Consider the following 22,999-nt stretch of genomic DNA (forward strand, 5'->3'; position numbering starts at 1 on the left):
CAGGTCCTGATTCCTGAGCGCTGTGAATGTAGAAATGGACCTAGGCAATGGAAAAATTCAGGTCGCAGAGGGAATGAAGGCTAACCTTAAAGTGAAGACATTTTATCCTAGATGATTATTTTGATGGTCCAAGGGAATCTCAAAGCCCCTTTCAATGTGAAAAGAGGGGAACAGACAATCAGAAAGATGTCAGTGCAGGGCAGATGCAAACGTGCCATTGCTGGCTAGGACAGGAAGCTCCATGGACTAGAGCACAGACAGCTGAAAAAGACAGTAAGTAGATTCTACTCTGTAACCTTCAAAAAGGAACACAATCCTGCTAACAGCTGGGTTTTTTTTTTTGGGGGGGGGTCCAGTTGTGGGGCCTGAACTCTGGGCCTGGGCGCTGTCCCTCAGCTCTTCAGCTCAAGGATAGCGCTCTACCACTTGAGCCACAGCGTCACTTCCGGCTTTTTTCTTTTTGCTTATGTGGTGCTGAGGAATCAAACTCGGGGCCTCATGCATGCAAGGCAAGCGCTCTACCACTGAGCCACCTTCCCAGCCCCTAACAGCTGGATTTTAACCCAATGACACCAACCTTAAACTTCTGAACTCCTCAGGTATAAGAGAGTATGTTTATGTGGCTGGCTTTGTGGTTATTTGTTTAAGCAACAATAAGAAACTGATACATGGGAAGTTAACCAAGTGTCAGGTTATGTCTCCAGGAACAGCACATTGGCCTTCACCAGGTAACAAGGAAGCTGTCTCTGTCAGCCCAGACGTGGACCCTATCTGAACACGTGATGAGTGACTTCCTAGAACTGACATTTTCCAGACAATTTAGGCAAAAGAATACAAAGCAGACATGTCTGGAGGTGGGCTCCACTGTTCCCGTTTTGCCTTTTGTCCTCCTATCAGCAAGTCGCCAGCCCCTCAGGAGGGAGGTAACTCTGAAAGCCTTCCTTCCATTTGTGCTTTGACCCATAGACTTGCTATTCTGGTAAGGTTGGGCCAATGCCTTCCCCAGAGACCAAGGAAAACATCAGAAAGGCTCAAGGGGGGCAAGGGTGTGGAGGTTTCCTGTGCATGTATTTAGTGGAAATCTCTGGTGAAATCGCATCGAACAAGTTCTTGAGAAAATCCTTGTATTTAATCAGAGAGCTTTAAGGAAGATTTGTTTTGATATCAAAATATTTCCAGATATTCCTCCAAGGCCAAACGTGGATTTCAGGGATTGCTAACAACGTCTTCCAGGGCACAAGAGTGGACAGTGAGGCACTGATCATCTTCCAGAAGGTAAGCAGGTGACGGGAAGTACATCGGTACTTGAAAGCCTTAAGGTTGCTACTTTCTTGTCCTTCCTGGCTTGGATCATGAACTATAATCTCGCTGGTATTTGTTACTGTTTAGATTTTTAAAAAAAACTGTAGATTTATACATCCAAGAATATGGCTGATATTCTTATCCACAAAAGATCCTGATGCCTTGTTCTTTGTGACCACTTTCAAATCCCCTCCTTCCCTCTTTCCATCCCTCCTTCCCAATCCCTCTCTCTCTCCTTCCCTCTTTTCTTCCTTCTTCTTTTCCCTTCTCCATTCTCCCTTCTCTTTCTTGTTCCTTTCACTTTATTTCTAGTAACATTTTTCGTAACATCCCCAGTCATACAATATGATTTCTGTAGAATCCAGAGTTGTACCAATTGTTATGATTTTTATCCATCGCAGGGTCATATTGGGTTGATTCTATTTCACTAGTTGAGAATTATTTTTTATTCTTTCAACTTTTCTTCTGTGGGTCAGTCCTCATAATTATTCAGAAAAGACAAGGTAGGCTTGTTGGTCACCTCGGTCAGGCTAATTCCCATTTTGTCAGACATGTCTTTTATAAGCCAGGTAATCGTTGTGTCATTGAAGCTGTATCTTGGTGTGTCTTTTATCACTAGTAAATTAGGGTTACCTCACAAAAGTGTTGGCCACCAGTTAAAAAATAACACATTCTTGTGTAAAAACTGTTTTTAAAAACAGATGAAATGGTCTTTCTATTGAAGACAAAGTTAAAATTGGCTTTTTTCTCTCCACAAACTAGAAATTAAAAAAAAAAAAGCAAAAGGAATTTTCCAGATTGATGACAGCCCTATAAACCCCTGGGGCCTATTGAGTTTCTTTATTAGCTTGAACATTATTGGAGATTGTTAAGAGTCACAGGGAGCTCCAGTCTAGTTAGAGCTTAATAGTCTATAAAGTCAAGCCGGATGAGCCGACTGGTCTAGTCAACTATGTCATTTGTAGTTAGGGAAGTGCTGTGGACCAGGGGACCAGCTTCTGCTGCTGTTGCTGTCAGCACTGTCCCAGAAAACATACCTTGCTTTTGTTTCAGGACTGTTGGATCCCAGCTGACTGGGGCCTCTTGCTTTGAGTACATAATCCTTGTGGCTGTACATTCTAGTCTCGGCCAGCTGGACGTCACAAAGAAACTATTCTTTTTGAAGAGTCCACTTGCCATTTTCTCTCCAAGTGATCTCTGATTCTTTCAGTGGAATGACACTGATGAAACCAAGGAAAGTAACTGCTCCATCAATTGGCACAAAACTGACCTCAGCACGTGACCTTCAATTATCTACAGTGAGTGATGGGTAAGGAGCAACTCCACCTTGTAAGCACTGGGGTCCTCTGGCTGCACAGCTCTACCTGTTTACAGTCCACTTTCTTCAACCTCTGTCTGCTCCTTCCAACATTACATAAACGGAATTAAAATCGGTCTCCAAGATCACCATGTTTCATCCTTTTTGAATCAGCAAACTCTAGCATCACTTCATTCAAATGTTCTAGAACTTTGTTGAGGGAGAGAAATCAATTCTGATTTCTTCCAAAGTATCTTTAGCTTTCCTCATCAGCCAACAAGAACTCGTGGTAATTCTCTTCCCCTAAAGATGTTCATGTCCTAATTCTGAAACCTGTGAACATAGACCCTTATATAGCATAGGAGATTTTTCTGCAGAGAGTAAGCTAAGGAACTATGAAATGGGAACATGATTCTGGATGATCTAGCTGGGTCCAGTGTCACCACACGAGTCTGCCTAAGAATTCAGAGAGGAGACATCTGTAGTGGAGCTGAGTTTTGAGGATGAACTCTCAAGATGAAGGACATCAAGGATGAGTCAGGAATAACATCCACCCTGGACAGGCCAGAGAACAAGCTCTCCAGAGCCTCCAGGAGGAATGGCTCTGATGATCCCATGACTGCAGCCAGTGAACTGACTTCTAATGAGAATCTATGAGATAAATAAAATACAAAGTCACTGGTGTTGGTCATTCATTCCAGCACAATAGAAAATTAATGAAAACCATCGTCAGTGTCCTCTGAGAAAGCACATTACTATTTCTTCTTTTTTAGAAAAAATTAATGATCATACATACTCCTCCCTAATCTGTCCTAGGCTGTCCTGTCCCATTTTTGGCTTAGCTTCTTTATCAGTAACTGAACTCTTCATTTGCTAATGGCTACAAGATTTAAACCAGTCTAAAGTATAAGGCAAAAAAGGTCTTAGTTTCCCCTTGGACATCTTATGGATAATTTTCACATTCAGAAATAATGAGGGTCTGCTCACAGGGTACTATGCAATTGCCATATTAACTGTTGCTTTAGTCTCTGTCTCTGGGTCTCTCGGTCTCTCTGTCTCTGTTTCTATCTATCTATCTATCTATCTATCTATCTATCTATCTATCTATCTATCTATCTATCTATCTATCTATCTATCTGTTTCCACTCAATTTAGGCATGATCACAGATCAATATAAATTGGCTTTGTTGAGCACTGCTGCCACTCTTTAAAAATAACGAAAGAGTTAAAGGCAGACTAACTAAGCCTCACATACCCGACTGTTCCCCAGGACAGAGGAACACAGACTTAGGTCAGATAAAAGTATCAGGCTACATAGTTACTTCCTGGAAGTTAGTAATTCATATTCCACAAAAAACCCAAAACATTCCGTGGTCTCCATTCATTGGAGAATAAAGGATTATTATAGTCTGTTTCCCTCAAGATATAGTAGTAGTATCAGTAGATATACTAGTACTTTACTGATAGCCTGGAATCCAGGAGCAAGCCACCATTGAGTAGTACCATCATTCCACCTGCTTCTTCCCAGCCTAGCCTGTCAAGTACATTGGACTCTTCACTGTATCAGAGATGTTCCTTTAGTACTTAAGGGTAATGCAAATAGGAGCTGGCATTCATTCTTCCTTTTCTTTATAGAGTTAACATAGAGTCTCAAAGATCACCAACATACCTCTTTATGGTACTTCTACCAAACTCTTGTTCCTTTTCATCTGTCTCCACTGCTCTCAAGCCCCTTCCTTAGACAATGGATTGCCTGTCTCCTGGGGTTCATAGAAAGCAATGATCCCTGCTCTCACTGCAAAGCCCATAAATAAGTCTTGAGGACATATGCCTTCATGAAGAAGCATGCTGGAGTTGGGTTCCCAGGATTCCTGTGCAAACCGTTTGACTATCCCCATGGAAGACAGAGAGTAGACGTTATGCTATTGGTCATGTGCTGCTAGAATTCAGAAGAATCTTGCACTGGGAATCTTTTCTTATATATGACTATTAACAAAGAAAATACATCTCAATTATTTTCAGGCCCAGAAATTGGAGATAGCCTGTACAGAACCATAGAAAACACAGAATACATCCAACATATGTAATTTTTTAAATACAAATAACAAAAGTTGATGTTTTACTTGTCATGTAAGATACAAATTAATTAAAGAGGATTGGACTGGGAAGGTGGATCAGTGTAGAGTGCTTGTCTTGCATGCATAAAGCCCTGGGTTCGATTCCTCAGCACCACATGAGCAGAAAAAGCCAGAAGTGGCTCTGTGGCTAAAGTGGTAGAGCACTAGCCTTGAGCTGAAGAGCTGAGGGACAGCGCCCAGGCCCAGAGTTCAGGCCCTACGAAGGTCAACATGTCAGTTGAACATGTCAACATGTCAACATTTCAGTGAACATGTCAACCAAATAATAAATAAATAAAAATAAAAAGGATCGTAAGTGCTGAAGAACTTTGAATTTTGAAGAGCTCTTAGGAATTAGATTTTATTTTCCTTTGCTTATATTCAGGGTTTGGTGAAGAAATGCACAAAGATTCCCTATCTGAAGAGTCATAGTATAATGACCAGCTATAGCTTTTCTTGAAATATTTGAAAACATTTAGATTGATGAGGCAGGTGTACCTATTAGAAGAGATGATATGACAAAACATTTGTGGGATACTTTGGGTACCAAGACACATTTCTTCCAGTCAGAATCTGATATTCAACAACTAATAAGGTTAATCCAGAAATTTGCCTGTACTTAAAATAGGTTAATTGAGAATCTCAGGCAACTCAGGGTAGCTCTTTGCCTCTGTGAGATCTGGCTTCAGAATTGATCAATATTTCCAAGATGGCCCATGCAGAGCCGATCTACAAGGCTACTAGGTTGACATCTAGTCTTTGGATTTACAATTCAAGTGAATAATAACATTGGTGGGATTGAAAGCATGGCCACAGGCTCAAGTAAAAGCTAGATGGAGACAATTGTTTAGAATGGATTAGTGACAACAGATGCTGACCTAACAAGTGAGCAGAGGAGTGAACTGAAACCACACACAGAAGCATACATTGTAATCTACGCGCGGATGTCCACGAGACACAGCCCTCTTACACTGCTGCCATCAGGGTTTTCACAAAATGTGCTCTCTAGCTCTGTGCACCAGGAAAATCTGGCAAAGCTCTGGAAGGTAGAAAAATAAAGAAAGATAACAGACTTTCAAGATGCTCCTCCCTTTGTTCAATGATTCTGAGACTGCTCACTTGGAAACAAGAGCTAAGGGTGGGTAGTGAACAGTAATAAAAATCAGAAGTGTTTCTAGGTGGAGCTGGGTTTATTTGTTCCTGCTACTTCTCCTAAATACTGAAGAAAAGAAATGATTGAAATGTTCACTGAAATGTTACCCTTGTGTTTAAAGTTGGACCATGTTCCTGACAGACAAGGTAGGTTTTCGGGCCCACGTCTTTTCTACAATAAGGAATTAGGTGTCTTCTAAAATGTACCAAGGAAACAAAGCATGGTGAGAAATCTCTACATTGCCACTAGGGATGCACATGTGAATGAACTGACATTTAGACAGGTCATTTATATACCTTGCCCTAGGTGGTCAAGACTTACATCCATTTCAGGAAGAGGTAACAATGATCAAGATGCACTGTATTCATAAACTGCTTTGTTGAATGGAAAATCCTTTGTACGACTACCTAAAAGTAATAAAAATGCGTTTTTAAAATTAAAGAAAAAGAAAAAAGATTTACAAGGCAGAAAGGGGCAGATTGCCAGGTTGAGGAAGTCAGAATCTTTGAATTTAGAATGAAAGAGGGAAGAGGAGAAGAGAGAGGAGAAAAGGCAGTCAAGAATCCGATGGGCATTCTACAAAACTAAGAAGAGTATGAGATGGATGGAATGTTGAAAGAGTGGCATTGATCAAGATGCACTGTATTCATAAACTGCTTTGTGAAATGGCAGCTCCTTTGGATAGCCACTTAAAGGTAATAAAAGTAAAGAAAGTAACAATTTTAAGGCAGGCACCAACCCAGAGCTCCATAGCTGCACAGACTTTGGAGGTTCACAATCAAAGATAAGTGATTTCACTGTTTCTCGCCTTTTTTGGAAATGAAAGTGTATCCACTTCCACACCAGAGCATAATTTTAAGACAAGCACCAACCCAGAGCCCTGTGGTTGTCTTAGGAGGTTCACAATCAAAGATAAGTATTTTCACTCTACCTCTCTTTTGGGGGATTGAAAGTCCCCCCCCAATTCCACACTAGAACACAATTTTAAGAAAAGCACCAATCCAGAGTCCTGTAGTTGCACAGACTTTGGAGGTTCACAATTGAAGATAAGTATTTTTTCATTCTATACGTCCTTTTTTGGACATGTAAGTAGGTCCAGTAACACCCCAGAGCACAGTTTTAAGACAAAATCCAACCCTGGGCCATGTGTTTGCAGCAATTTTAGAGGTTCAAAATCATGGCTAAGTATTCACCTATCTTTCTTTGCTTTTCTTTGATGTGGGGGCAGGCAATGGGGATTATATACAGTTGTAACCAGCGATCCAATCTATCATGAGGTTTGAATTAATCTGTACCAGAAGGATAACTCAATGGGCCACATTAACCCAGTCAAAATGAGTACAGATAGAGTCTAGCTCAACAACAAACCACTAGGGATCAGTGGACTAAGAAAATCGAAGGAGCAGAGGACCAGAAATTCAGAGGTATAAGGAGAATCATGGAAGCAACCCAGATGCCCCTCAGTAGATGAATGGATCAAGAAAATGTGATTGATATATATATTGTGTGTGTGTGTGTGTGTGGAATTTTATGCCTCCATCAGAAAGAATGACACTGCTCCATTTGTTAGGAAATTGAAAGACTTGGAAAAAATCATATTACTATTTGTAATAGTTAGTATACATCTAGGATAATCTTATCAGATGAGCAGAATAGCCCAACAGCTATGTACATATGACCATATAAGATGATGCTAAGCAAAATGAACTCCAAGATGGATATGAGGTTTTTTTCTTCATTGTTGTTGTTCTCAATATACTATGTGATTTTTTTTCTTTTGTGTTTTTCCCCTTATGGTTTATCCCTTGTCACTGTGTTCGACTTTGGTACCATGGGTAATATATATACATATTTACCTGAACTAGGGAAGGGAAAGGGAACAACAATGATGAGACAAAGGACAAAGGGGGACCCTATGCAACAGCGATACCCACAGGAGAATATGTTGGAAATTATCTGTACAACTTGAGGGGACAGATGGAAGGGAGGGGAAGGAGAAAAATGAGGGAAGGGGTAACAAATTAGACAAGAAATGTAATCACTACCCTACTTATGTAACTGTTTCCCCTCTGTGCATCACCCTGACAATAATTTTTCCCCCCAGGGCTGAGGACCGAACTCAGGGCCTTGTGCTTGCTAGGTGGGTGCTCTTCCGCTGAGCTAAACCCCCAGCCCCCAATAAATTTTTTTTTTAAAAAGAGAGCAACATATAATGAATATCCATGAATATCGACAGTGATTGTTTACATGGTAGATATTCTTATCATATAGTTAGTTCATGAGAATCTGAAACAGTAGAATCAACAACTGAAGACGTAAGCACACCTTCCTGCTGCCGTCAATAACCTTTGAGTCCTATGGTCTTAAATTCAATGAACTATCCAATACTGAGAAAACTATGTCTACCTAGCTAAACAAATGGGTTTCCTTTTACTCAAGGAAAAATCTCTCCCTGTACTTGAAGAGGCTGGGACTCCAGACACCCCTCCTGGGATGGACACTTCTTCTTGAATGTGAAGCTGTGCCCCTCACCCTCAGGCTGTGTCCCTGGGCTTCTCTCCCGCACATGCTTTTCCAGCTCATGACTTCTCTTTCAGCTCCCTAATGGGATCCTACGGCCACACATTTTTCTACATGTTTCTAGGGGAAATAGAACATATGCTCATAATTAAATACTGCCAGTGTGGAAAAAACAATAGAATGGAAAGGAACAATACGTTGGGGTTGTGAAAAGGGCCAAAAGAGTAAGAGGAAAAAATCAGGTATTTAGGATGAATGCATGAACATGGACACTGCAGAAATAACAGGTTAACACAGAAGAATGTGTACTGAGGGATGGCTGACCATGCATCCCTCAGTATACACTTGATGTAAAAACCACCACCCTAAAAGCTTGTGCGGTGCCTCTGTCTCTGCTGCTTTCTCTGTCTTGGAGAAGACAGTGATTCTGACATCCCTCCATGCTGATTTATACGTGACTGGAGCCACATTGGCCCTCTTTACTGTAATTCTGCCCCAGCCCATCAGCAATACTGCCTACCCATTATCTCCTCCACTGAAGGTGACTCACAGTCCTTTCTGCCTGAAGCATTGGCCTCATAACTCTCTTTTGCCTCCTCCATCTTCCCTCATGTGTGAAGGACCAAGCATTCAGGAAGAGAAAAGACATAGATGAGCCGTTCATTTATTCTGAGTTAGCTCTGGCTGTCATGGTGCTTGCTGGAGACCACCCACTCTATCCCTAACGCTGTGGTCTCTGGGCAGCTTCAACCTCTCCACAGAGCCGATGCCTCCTCTGACATTCAGCTCTCCAGCCCTTGCCTCAGTGCCACTTCCTTCCCCCTCCTGGTGTGATTACCTTTAAGCAAGAGCACAGATCTCCTTGGAAACAGGACTTGTAGCTCTATTTGTTAACGTCACTGCCTTTCTTTCAGCCTCTCTGAGCTGACACCAACAGATCTCAAGTGGCAAGCAAATAAGTAAAGTAGAATACCTCCAAGTGCTCTGGTTTGATAACCTACCTATTCGAAAGAGATTTCCCTAATTCATATTTGCAACAGGGACCAACAGTCACGCGTGTCCCTTAATCACTTGCTCAGCACAGCAGATCCCACGCGCTGTCCATGGGGACATGATGCTTCTCCTCTAAGGGCCTGAGTCTTGGGGAAAGAATGCAATTCTCTCAAGATCCCAGAGCCAGACAACAGGACAGCAGCCAGGATTCAAATGCAGGCAGCCTGGCTTCAGAGTCCTTGCTAAGGCACACTGTCTACTAATACAGCAGCTAAATACAGGCTCCTTAAAAAATATGTGATACAATCTACAGGGAAGGAAGAGAGGACATGATTCAGAGGCAATCAGCTGAGAAGATGGATAGCAGCTTCTCTCAAACTATATGAGGTGGAAAGAATCTAGAGTAAAATAGAAAATTATGAAGCACTTTAAGTGTAGTAGATGGGAACAAGTCTCAATTTTTTAACATATAAAATATTCTAAATGTGTATGAATAAAACCAAAATTATGGGTGAGGGGAAATATGCATATTTTAGGCAGAGAAATCGATTTCTATTTCTTATGAAAGATGATGCCAACTTGGAAATCTTCTGCTAGAAATGATGAAAATATATTAATACTTTATGGACACATGCACACACACACACACACGCACACGCACACACACACACACACACACACACACACACACACACACACACACACACACACACACACAAATATGCAACCATAGCCAGACCTGGTGACATACAAATGTATTTCCAACACTCTACAGGCTGAGGTATTGTGAGATTTTTGTGTCAAAAAAGGAAAAAAAATAAACCAAATAGGACACATGCACTGACACACATAAATAGAAAAAAAAAGACAGATACTTTAAACCTATGTCCTACTTCACCCATTCTAAAAAGGTTGTATGTTTTCTGAGAACTTCTGACTTTCCAAACTCAGTGTTGTGAGCACTGTGGGAAGCAGGCAGCTTTCCCTGTGCTTTCAGGGAGTTATTTTTTATCTTTTGTCTGTCCAGTAAGTTGTAGATATCTTAAAAGTTGGATCTGTACATTAGTAATGCTCAGATTCCCTACTAACACAGACCAAGCCACCAATAACCTCTCCTTATTCCCATTAGAACTGAAGATATTGTTTCTCTCATAAAGAAAAACATCCTCTAGGAGGTGGTAGGATTGTGAAGAGGTTTGTTGGAGGTAGGAAAATCCAATGGGGGTTGGCTTTCTAGAGCCGAAGTTTACTATATAATAGCTTCAGCTATTTCTGGTCCATATTTGATAATAAAGTGAAATTTTCAAATAACAAGAAGAAATCAGGTCAAAACCCTAAAGTAAATCTTCATCCCGGATGGTCACTTGCCATTTATGACACGAAAATGACAAGGAGTCAGTCCTTCCTTCAGGCAATGTTGTACAATATTTTCAAAGGATATTATTTAAGTGAATAGGCCTACACTTAAAATGAAAACATCTTTCCTAACTCCTCAAGAGGTTGAGATCTGAGATAGTGGTTTGAAGCCAGCCTGTGCAGGAAAGTCAGTGAGAGTCTCATCTCCAGTAAACCACCAAAAAGCCAGAAGTGGAACTATGGCTCAAGTGATCAAGTGCTAGCCTTAAGTTAAAAAAGCTCAGGGGCAGTGTTCAGATCCTGAGGTTCAAGCTCATTGTATATTGAACTGATCTACTAATGACTAATAGAATAATTCTGTTTTATAACTTAAAAATGTAAAAATTTTGGGGCTGGGAAGGTGGCTCAGTGGTAGAGCCTTGCATGTCTGAGGCCCTGGGTTCGATTCCTCAGCACCACATAAGCAAAAAGAAAAAAGCCAGAAGTGGCGCTGTGGCTCAAATGGTAGAGCGCTAGCCTTGAGCTGAAGAGCTGAGGGACAGCGCCCAGGCCCAGAGTTCAGGCCCCACGACCAGACCCCCCCCCCCCAAAATGTAAAAATTTTGTCACTCGAAAACAAAGAATTTCATTTGTATGTCTAGGAGATATATGTCTGTCAAGCCAGCATGCAGTACTAATGCCCATACATGTTCCTATTGTGGGGATGTGAGTGCAGTTCTATTACCTACTCTAGGGTGTGTGTAAAGAAGACATGGGGAGAAATGCAGTCATGAACAGCATTAATAACCTGAAATCTCACAGCCCAAGAAGGGCATTTATCCTATCCCTAAATCAATGAGACATTCTTAGCATTCTTAACTGAGAAGGACTTCCCAGAAAGAATGAGGATTTATGAAAAACACTTACGAGCTATCAATTTGGAGGCTTAAAACATGTCTGCAGTTCACACTTGTGAGAAAGTTTTCCCATTCCTCCAACGACAACTCAATTTACGAAGACATTTCAACAAGTTAGTAGACAGCATAGATGGCAGGCATCATTCAAATTTACCAACATCTGTCTTCGTTGTTCATGCTTCTGCCCATTAAACCATGACCCACTTACATATCTCTAGATACTCATTAGCTCATGCAAATAAGCCCCATAAACTCAGTGTGTTTGTGGCCATAAATTAGGCTCTCTCTCTGTATATATCTTTTCTGCTTCCTGTCCTCTCTTTAATTTCAGCTATTTTCTTCTGCTCACATCTTGGTCAGGCTCTGAACACTTGTGTGTTCCACTGTCATCTCTTCCAATTTTTAGGTACCATATAAGTAAATGTCCTGTCCTGGACACTCAGCATAATGATCAGTGCACCTTAGTCCCTGGAGATGGTCCAGCAGGCTTCCCTAGTCTCCCAAGTTCACCTCACTAGGAGGGAGTGTGTCAGCAAATTCCTCAAACCCAAGTGCATTAGACTGGCGGGAAATGTTAAGGAGAGGGCTTTTCCCTGTTGATTCATGGAAATGAATTCTTGACTTTGTACCATTATGATCCACCACTGGTTTGAACAACACTGAATTTCTTGGCTTTCTTATATGAAAACTATACCAAGCACCGTAATAAGGATTGCAAGAGGCATGATTTATAGCTCTCTGCATATACAAGATTTAATTCTGCCATTTGTGCAATGGGCTGTCCATTGTGTGAGCAAAGTCAATACCAATAATGAAATGTAGACTGAAGGGCTAAATCAATTCAATAAAAAGCAATAGAACGACTAGGGACTGAGTAAATTTGGAAAAGCTAGAACCTGCAAGATTAGTATTTGGACAACAGGTAATTACAAAAATCAATACCTGTGTATGAAAACATGACAGGCAGCCATCCATCACAAAGGGAGGACCAATTCCTAATAGTTTGTGCTCTGAGTTAGGAGGAGAGAACCAAGCAGGTTTGTGCAGAATCCTTATTGTAAGTGTGTGTGCACTTACAAGCATTTGTGACTTCAGTGGGCACAGCAAAGCCATCTCTGCACTCTTGATTCTGGGCTTTATTGTAGCTTTTGCCCTTCCTGTGTCCACGTGGCTAACCTGACCTCAATCCCCTGTTCTTAGCTCTGTGTCAGGCACACCTTGAGTCCTATACCACTTCTGCCTTCAGGCCCCAGGGATGTCCGTCGTGGGGTACCACTGGAGGGCGACAGGGGAGTGCTACAGATAATAGAAACCATCGACCGCTCAAGGACCAGCTGTCTGAGGACCCTTCAAACAGTAAAAGGCAATACAGACAACCTGGAGAGCATCTGCACCAAAGCAAAGCAAAATGAACTAAAACAAGCTCTCCCTCTCACACGGACATACAGGCACACAACACACATGTATGCATACACAGTGACGCATCTGTCTATTCATGAAACAGTAACTTAAGCGTCTCAACTGAGTTTCTGTCTAGAAAGACTATCAATGAGTCGATATTCTACCATTACACAGTCTGCATGCATTAGCTGTAGGGACTCTATCAGCATATCCGTTTTAAAGATAAGAACAGAGGCTCTGACAGACAACAGGCTAGGTCCAGAACACAGGCTGGGGTGCCGGGAGGCAGCACCGGAAGTGGCCTGGCTGCATAATGCATGTGGTGATCATCACTGTCCATTGCCTATGCAGTGTCTGTCCAGCAGAGAACAGAGAACAGAGAGAGACTGGTACCACGCCACAAGCTCTTAGCCAGCCTGGTGACTGAATGGCCTGAAGGCCGGAGTATGGAGCACAGGTACAGCTAGTTAGACAAGTGCTTTCAGACTTCCTCTGGCTGTGCTGCCTATACAGCCTGACTCCGTGACTCTCCAAAGTAAAGCCTGGTTCCATTTCTCTGATATCTGGTTTCTGACCATTGAATGGGTGTCACCTCCTTTTGCTCTTTCTTCCCCTCCTCTGAGCCACCCGTCCGAAGCTCAGTGTGTAGATGAGAACCTGCTACCTCACAAAATCCTAAGCTAGAATTCCCTATGGAGTGATTTTTGAGCTGCCTGGGAGCGACTCCAGTCCTTCCTGCAGGCTTAGCCGTGTTTGTCCCTGCCTCTTCCCACCCTCCAGGAGGGTGACATATGCCAGCCACTCCAATACCACACCACGTTTGGGGGGAAGATCATATTTCACTTTGGGGGCTCAGGGGACCAAAGTCAGCTTACATCAAGAGTGGAATGAAATGCTGTCATGGTCCTTGGAGAAACTCTCAAATTTGTCATTAAGACATTATATATTGGCAAAAGACTCCTGCATCAGGAATCAGTTTTCTATTTTACATGGTCATTTGATTTCCATTAAAAATGAAGAAATTGTATGATGGCTTCCATTTAGGAAATAAGTCACTTACTGTCATTCCATGTCTTTTTAGCTCATTTTAACAATCTGTTTATAGATAGATGCATCTATAGATAGATATGTATATAGTCTTTATATATGTCTATAGTCTATCTGTCTGTCTGTCTATCTGTCTGTCTGTCTGTCTGAACATCTGAAATTTACTCTCACTGGCTGATGTTTTTCTTTATCCAAATTCAGCACTATTGGCATTTGAAGATGAATAGTTCCAGGTTTTAGGGCGGCCCTGTCCATATCATGGGCAACACTCCTGAGCTCTATTTGCTAGATACCAGTGCCCTCACCATAAGTCCCTCTGATTGCAACAAATCAAAACATTCTCATGCCTCAAATGTGACTTAGGGACAAAAAGCATGCCTGGCTGAAAACCACGGATCTCTATTTTTTCCACAAAGAAACATGACTTTTCTGAGAACAGGTAGAAAGGAAAATCTTTGTAGTTCCAGTGTATGAAATACATCTTTTTTTGTTTTTTTGTCGGTCAGGGGGCTTGAACTCTGGGCTTGGGCACTGTCCCTCAGCTCTTCAGCTCAAAGCGAGTGCTCTACTGCTTGAGCCACAGTGCCACTTCTGGTTTTCTAGTGTTTGATTGGAGATAAGAGTCTCACAGACTTTCCTTGCCCTGGCTGACTTTGAACCATGATCCTCAGATCTCAGCCTCCTGAGTAGCTAGGATTACAGACCTGAGCCACTGGCACCTGGCCATCTTTTTTTTTTTTAAACAGAAAAGATGAAAAGTTTCTAGGCTAAACTCAGCCCAATGCAAGCAAGCAAAAGCTATAATAAATTGCAATTAGAGCCCTCAATCTCTTCTTTCTACTCTTAATTTAGACTTATCCTCAAAATAGCCATATGCTATGGAGATGACTCGTCAGAGTTTATAAAATCTTCTTTAAAAATGTGATAACTCTGCTGCTTGCATGCGAATGCTCGGCCCTTACATGAACAAATCCTGAGCTAGCTTTACTGACCACAGTGATTTGCCAGCCATATCAGACATCACAGTGCATTAGGTACTTTTCCAATAGCAGAACATGTTAAAATTTCTTTATGCGACGAACATAAATAATGGTCATATGAATGGATCACACATATGCACATCATATCCACAACTACTTTTGTAAATTACTCACTAGGCTTTGTTCGAAGGCAAAGCTAGTAACTGTCTAATATTCCCATCTTAGCAGTGAGTTCTCCAAGAAAAGACAAGCCCTCATAAACACTGACCAAAACTGGAGAAGATAACAAATGATGCTTTGCATTGTTTATAATATTTAGGAGCAGGAGTGCAATAGGGAAGAGGAAGACAAATGACAGCAAGGCACTGATACTGGAACACATCTCTGGTCTTGGAAGGGTGCATGTGCAGGCATGATGATTAATGAGATAAATGTACTGTGCTTCAGTCTCCAATACAGAACTAAGTGTTAACACTATGATTTAAGTTTCCCTAAATCTTTGCTTTTCAACACTCCTCTAAAAATAGCAACAACCCTCCAAGTGGTTATAAACCAACACCATTCATTTGATAATCTGAGTAACACTTACCTCAGCTTTAATTTTGTTGTCTCCAAAACAGAGGTGCTGTAGATAGGCTGCAGCGTTGGACTGGACAGACGGAAACTGATGTTGCAACATCTGGATCACTTCGGGCAGTTCCGGGTCTCTCCATCCAAATTCTCTGAACAAAAAGGAAAATAAAAGCACATGAGGAATAAACAAACAAATAAATAAACAAGTAAGTAAACTGTAGCAGACTGCCAGCACCTGGCAAGTCATTCATCAAGCACATGCAACACTTTATAAAGAAAAGGTCCCAGTATTTTCAAGCATGGCCCATTTAAGAGGATGTTGAAAAGATCTCCTTTCACATATCATTTTTAAGGGCATACACACATACATTCACATTTACTGATTATGCAGATTATATATAAGTGCATCAAAGTTCCATGCTTCTGAAGATTATGACAAACAACTGACACATGACTTTAATGATATGTACACTTTTCATTCAGGCTTAAATGGACAATTAAGAAGCCATGTTTTTCTAGTATATTATTTCAACTGACAGACTAACATGTACCATTTAGACTAATTATCAAATAGGAAAAATGAAACTAGATTGGAACAATCCAAAGTGTTGCAAGAGCCTGTGATGTTGGTGTTATTATTATTATTATTGTTATTGCTACTGTTATTTCCATATGCTCTGCTGACATAGATCAAGATGCATTATGTTCATAAACTGCTTTGTTAAATGGTGACTTCGTACAACTACTTCAAGATAATACTTTTTTAAAATAAAACTTATGTAAAGGTAAGATAATACTAATTTAAAAACCAACACAGACCAAACCCAACATTGCAATAAATAAATAAATAAAAAAGAACATATTTTTTAAAAGACAAGTGAATAAAACCACAAAAGAATAAATAGATTTCCTCAATGATTCTCTGGGGATAAAAGCAAAGCAGTAAGATACCTTTCTTTCTAAAAGGAAAATATTTATTGAACGAGCAGGCTTGTTCATATAATGTGCACAAACTTTATGTAAGGTACCTTCTTCTGTATCTCACTTTTCCACCTGAGCTACTGTAAAGAAGATACATATTAATAAATATGGCATAAAAATTTAAGTCTAATTGAAACAATAGTTTGGTCATAGCATCATGTTCATGACAACACTTCAATGCAATCCCCTAGCTCAACAGGACCAATTCTCAGTTCTATTCTTGTAACAGAGAAATAAAAAAAAAAGCAGCTTTTAACAGAGAAATAAAAAAAGCAGCTTCTGGGGCCACAGATAAAAACCTGACCCCACTAGCCACAAAGGGTGCTATTTATCTGAAAAATAGGCTAGGGTAGAAACGAAATGGCTTCTCAGAAACCACTCCTACTCCTTGTGAAATTACGCCGAAGCATAGATCCTACTGTTGCAGGTCAATACTGTCAGGTGGGCAGAGGAGCCATGAAGAATTGGGTGGACAAGGCCCAGTCAAAGGTTAAAAGTTTCCTCGTAGATTCTAACCTGTTCTCTTTATCTTCCCTTTATCACATCCGGTGTGGTTGTCAAGAAAATCCTGCAACATCTTCGTGCTCTGCAAAAGCAGTCGAGGATGATATGAAATAGGATAGCTCTTGAAGTGGCTTAGTTTTTATTGGAAAGATAAAGCATTCGACTTCATGTGCAGAAAGCATTTAATAAATTTACATGCCACCTTACACTATCACATATACATTTTTCCAAAAGACGTATAGCGCAATAACACACTTGCTCGAAACATAGTTAAGTGACTGCTGATATGGAATCCTTCTTGCCTATGTAATCTCAGTAGAAACCAATTAAGCAATAAAAAAGTAACAAGCAGGTCTTCTTTGTAATTTAATTTCCTTTGGTTACGTGATTTCAAACCTCAGCAACACAGAGGTAGTATAGTTCTTCTCAGAGTAGCAACCTCTAGAATTCTTTTCTTTCAACAAAGTAAATCATAATCTACAGATATCTATAAATTAAACTTGAAGGTTCCACACAATGACAGTGAATGGTTAGGAGAAATGTGGGTAAGCTTATGTTTCTGGAACACAATTAGGACAGAACTCACTTCTGACTATTTTATTGACCAGATAGAGAGTTATTGACCAGTCAGGTAATGACATAGGGCGAAGACCAAGAGCATCTTTTGAACAAGAGTTTAAGGACCCTTTGCACATATGTATGATCACACATAGACACCAAACTCATATAGGGCAGATGGACATTCCAAAGAATCCTGAGTCCAGATGTCAGCCAAGCATCGCAATGACCATTCAAGAGAGTGGCTGTTTCCAGTTACCTTTTCCTCTGCAAAGCCCTGCCCCCTCCATCCCCACTTCTGCCTTCACAGACCTACAACCTCATCTTCACTCCAATGACTGATCCCCAGTCTCTCTCACCTTACTGCTTTCCCCATACGGTTCCAAGAGGAACCGCATCCCTGCTCAAAGCCTCAGTGGATTCCACTGTCTTAGGACAGAGACCAAGATGGCCTCTAGTGCCTTGCTGGACCTGATCACTCCTGCCTGACTTGTGATGGAACTCACATTGGCTGGCACAGAGGCGTTTGCTTAGTGGATGCACACTGAGGTAATGGTGGCTAGAAATAACAGATACAGCTGGCACACAGTATAGACCTGCTAGAAATGTCAGATCCTAACTTGATGGAGAAGAGAACAATGAGAAATAAGAAACACGTGGAATTTCCCAAGCAAGCTGAACTCATAACTCTGGTTTCTTATTGGGCTTCCCTTCAGAAATGTAAATGGATCTGGGGAATATGCAAATGTAACCTTTTCTCCATTAAAACTTGTCGCATAGACCAACAATATTGTGACTGAACCTTCACTCATGTGTGGACTGTCTGTGTCCTTAAAACCACAATGCTCAGCACAGGGCTCAACAGCAAGCAGTTTGCAGTTCTTTGCTATGTGGCGCTGGCATGAAAGGCATTGGGAGCGTGGACTGTCCTAAGAGTCATAACCAGGTTTTCCTAAGGAAGACGGCCAAAGAAAACCCAGGGGCCTCTTGAATTTAACATGCCTTGTTCAGCAATGCCTCATTCAATGGGCTACTGTGCTGTTAGAACACACTCGACAGTTTCCGTTGGGGAACTATCCAGACATATTGTAAGTTTATGGAGATTCCGATTGCTATAAACGCCAGACTCCATAAAAAAGTTTTAAAGACTCTACTGACTGCTTTTTAGATCAAGGGTAATAAGGCAGACTTTTTTTTTAAAATTTTATGGTAAAGGTGATGTACAGATGGTTGCAGTTACGTAAGGTAGTGAATACATTTCTTTTCCATCAGTGTTACCCTTCCCTTGTTTTCTCCCACTTTCCTCCCTCCCCCATTCCCCTCTCCATCCAGTTGTAAGTTCCAAACCTAGTGTCTGTGAGTACCACTGCTGTATTGGTTTACCGGTTGTCCTTTGTCTCACCATTGCATTTTATTAATGAGTTTGAGAGGGACTGAGAGATGGTGGGTGTAGAAAGGTAATTACAGCAATGTCGTTAAAATGAAAAGGTGATATTGCAGTTTTTACTAAATGAGGAAACCTATTCAATGATTAAAAAAGAAAGAAAAGCACTGATGTCTTTAAGCCTATTCCTAGGTAGTGTTTAACCTCACCAAAACCTTCCCTAAGCTAGTAATCACACTTAAAAAAAAATCTTTTCTCCTCCTCCTCCACTTCCTCCTCTTCCTCTTCTGCCTCTTCCTCCTCATTATTATTATTATTTCCATGTATAAAATGCTCCCTCGATTTAGTCTAATGCTAGGTCAAGTAAGTATTTTTTTCTATTATGATTGCCTTCTTCCTTCACATCAAGACTTCTGTAATTAAAATGCAGTAGTCACTCATACAGTGACCTTTTATATTTCTGACTTTTATAAAGCAACAACACTGCTTACAAACAAACATAACCACTTACTGGAGCCCAGGAATAGAGGCCAGGGCACAAAATAAAGGTCCAGCCTGGGGAAGGGTCATACTGTCAACTAATTCTTTGACATCACTCCTTCCTCTTCTTTCATGGTCCTGTTTCAGAGTTGAACATGGGTCCACAGGAGGGCTATTTCTCTAAAGTCTTTCCTAATTTATCTTTTACATTTCTCTGGCTTTTGTAAGCCACTTGTGTTTCATTTAATTCATGACTTGGCATGCAAATAAGGTAGATTGTTTAGACATCTATTTCAATGAAAAGTTATGCAATTTCTTTTTATTTTTTTTCAGTCGTGGGCCTCGAATTCTGGGCCTGGGCGCTGTCCTTGAGCTCTTCAGCTCAAGGTGAAAGTTCTATCACTTGATCCACAGCACCACATCTAGTTTTCTAGTGATAAATTGGTGATCAGAGTCTTGCAGACGTTCCTGCCTGGGCTGGCTTTGAACAGAGATTGTCAGATCTCAGCCTCCTAAGTAGCTAGGATTACAGGCATGAGCCACCTGTGCCTGGCTGCAATTTCCTATTGTGGTAAATAAAATCTTCCAGGTAGAATACCTTTCCAGAATCTGTCACATTTACTAATTTAGTGTTTAAAGTCTTTCAAAAAGGATGTACTAATGCAGTTAGAACCTGCTGCTTTAATTTAACATGGATATTTTACTTCACATGACCTGTTATTAAACATCTTTCTCTACATCTGGTATATTAATTTATTTCCAGCTATTTATCTGGTATAATCTACTACCTTATCCTCAAACTAGATTTTTAAAAAAATTAATGTCTGCTGTGATAATCAGAGCAGACATTTAGGAAAGGACAGAGGTCTAGTCCCCATCTCCAGCAAACAACAAGTGAACTGGATTTTAATTGCTCAGATCACCCAACTTTTATGTGCTTGGCCTTAGAAGTTGCTGTGTAAGATTAGCAGTGAATTCACGTGTCTTCCTGATGTGCGGTGAGTCAGGTTCTGTGATTACTTCTACAGACAGACAGATGAAGAGCCTAAGCTTCAGAGAGAGCCACCCAGGTAGGAAGAAGCCCAGAGCTCAGGAAGCACGTCCTCCGGGCCCTGCTGGATCCCGCCCTCTGCTCCGCCAGGCGCAGCTGTGGCTTTCAGAAGGAGAGGAGAACCTGGACTCTGAGATTAAGGTCAGCCACACACACAACGGACTGACTGAGCCTCAGGCTGAGGCCAGAGCTCTGCCCCTGTGAGCCACACAGTAGCATTTCTCCATGCTCTTTACGAGTGTGTGGACAGCCATTTGACCAAGGATCTGATATGCAGATGGTACTTGGTGGCAGGATCTCAGAGAAAGCCTTCTGTACTGGAGCAGAGGAGAAGCGCGCTGTCCATTTAGAATACTCACATTCGCTCTACGGCTGTGGATATAAAAATGACAACGAAGATTCAACTAGAATTTGTTTTGTTTGTTTTTTTTTTTTTTTTTGGTCGGTCGTGGGGCTTGAACTCTGGGCCTGGGCGCTATCCTTCAGCTCTTCAGCTCAAGACGAGCGCTCTACCACTTGAGCTACAGCGCCACTTCCAATTTGTTTTGTTTTGGTGCAGGTCCTGGGGCTTAAACTTGGGGGGGGCGTTGGGTGTTGTCCCTGAGCTTTTGTGCTCAAGGCTAGAACTCTACCACAGCTCCACTTCTGGCTTTATTATGTATAATAGGAGAAAAGAGTCTCACAGCCTTTCCTGCCCAGACTGGCTGCAAACCACAATCCTCAGATCTCTGCTTCCTGAGTAGCTAGGATGACAGGTGTGAGCCACAGGTCCCTGTCTTCAATCTAGAACTTAAAAAAATCAATGAAGAATGTGAAATCTATAAAAAAAAATGTATCTGAGTAAGGGAAAGCAAATACTACATTGAAAATAGATACTGCATTGAAAATATTTGATTCATTAAAATATTGTCCTCATTTTGATAGCCTAGAACATCAACCATAAGGAGGTACTACATTAGGCCAGATAGTTCAAGACATCTTTTTCTCTGAGTACTAAGTCATTTGGGCAATTGTTGTTTTGCAAATTTGTATTCTGAATGAGGCCAGAACTAAAAGTTAGGGGTACATTTAAAACCACCATCCCTGCCTCTACTGTTATGTATGAAATGTGTCATCTGGGAGTTGTTTTCTCAATAGCCCTTGACCTATTTATGTTGAAGTCTTTAAATGCTGGGGATTTTCTGTTTCCTGCCTATCGTATGTGTTAATACTTAAAGAGAAGGGAAAGAGGTTTGCATTAATAACACAAAGGGAAAAATCTAAATCTCATTTCAAGATAAGTGTGGGTACACTGGGTTGAAGTGACAGCCTGCCATATCTGAGCTCCACTGGGGCTCAGAAAACGATGCCCCCAAAGTGAAGAGATCAGATGCAGGCTCAGAAGTACAAAGCAGGGTTTTGCAGACTCAGCACTGCTGACATCTTGAGTCAGATACTTCTGGGTTAGCGATGAGAGGCTGCTCTGCACTGTAACGTGTTCAGCAGCAACACTGGCGTTTACCAACCAGTTGCCAAAAGCATCCCCTGCTTATGTAGTGCCATACCTCTTCTGAGTATCAGGGCTGGGCATCCCAAGCTGAGAACCACTGAGGTGATGTTGTATTTTTGAAACAGCAAAAGATAAGTCCAGTGCCCATCACTGGGGACTGGATACAAAGCTGCCCAACAGAAATGCTCTCTCCTCCTTCCTTGACCTTACCATAGCACATAAGTTAATCATGAGGAAGAGTAAAATCATGTGGTTTGCAGGAAAATGGATGGGACTGGTGATCATCCTTTGAAGGAAAATAAACCAGGTTCAGAAAGATAAATATTACACATGTTCTCTCATCTATGAAGTTTAGAACTACAAAAACTACACATATATGTATGTATATATGTGTATACATTTATATGTACAGATAGATATATATGTGTATAAACATGTAAACATGTGTGTATATATGTGTGTGGGTATATATGGGGTAATAATGAGAAGGGAAGAGGGAAAGAAGAGAATGATGGGGAATAAATACAACCTATGTATAAAAACAAAATATTAAAAGCCACTAAAATGTAGATGCAGATGACAAATCAGAAAGAGTAACAGAGGGGATAAATTTGATTAAAGTAACAATCTGCATGTATGGAAATATAATGACGAACCTTTTTGTATAATTAATATATACAACAAGACAAAGAGAGAGAAGTCTAGAAACGAATCACCCTGGTTGTGTTACATAGGCCTCTGCTGAATCATAGTACTGCTAAATGGTAGCATAGATGTATTCTGATGGGTTTCAGTGAATTTGGGTTTAGAACCGAGGGCATGTGGGAGAGTGGGAGAGGGTGTGTAGAACTGACTTCTTGTTACCTTTGTCTTATGGACCCTGAGTCAGTGATCACCATGAGTCTGAGCATGGGGCT

At 41.1% G+C, this 22,999-nt stretch overlaps 1 protein-coding gene across 5 annotated transcripts in view; it reads right to left on the minus strand.

Annotated features, from left to right (window-relative positions):
- Ctnnd2 (catenin delta 2) overlaps nt 1-22,999 on the minus strand; it is a 795,501-nt gene that overhangs the window by 215,576 nt on the left and 556,926 nt on the right. For all 5 annotated transcript variants that reach the window (XM_070042191.1, XM_070042192.1, XM_070042190.1 and 2 more), the window contains one exon: nt 15,652-15,784. In XM_070042191.1, the coding sequence (XP_069898292.1) occupies nt 15,652-15,784 (133 nt within the window). The remainder of the gene's footprint in view (nt 1-15,651; nt 15,785-22,999) is intronic.

Source organism: Dipodomys merriami, unplaced genomic scaffold (genome assembly GCF_024711535.1).
Source record: "Dipodomys merriami isolate MVZ:Mamm:240054 unplaced genomic scaffold, mDipMer1.0.p SCAF_32, whole genome shotgun sequence".
Classification (NCBI taxonomy): Eukaryota; Metazoa; Chordata; class Mammalia; order Rodentia; family Heteromyidae; genus Dipodomys; species Dipodomys merriami.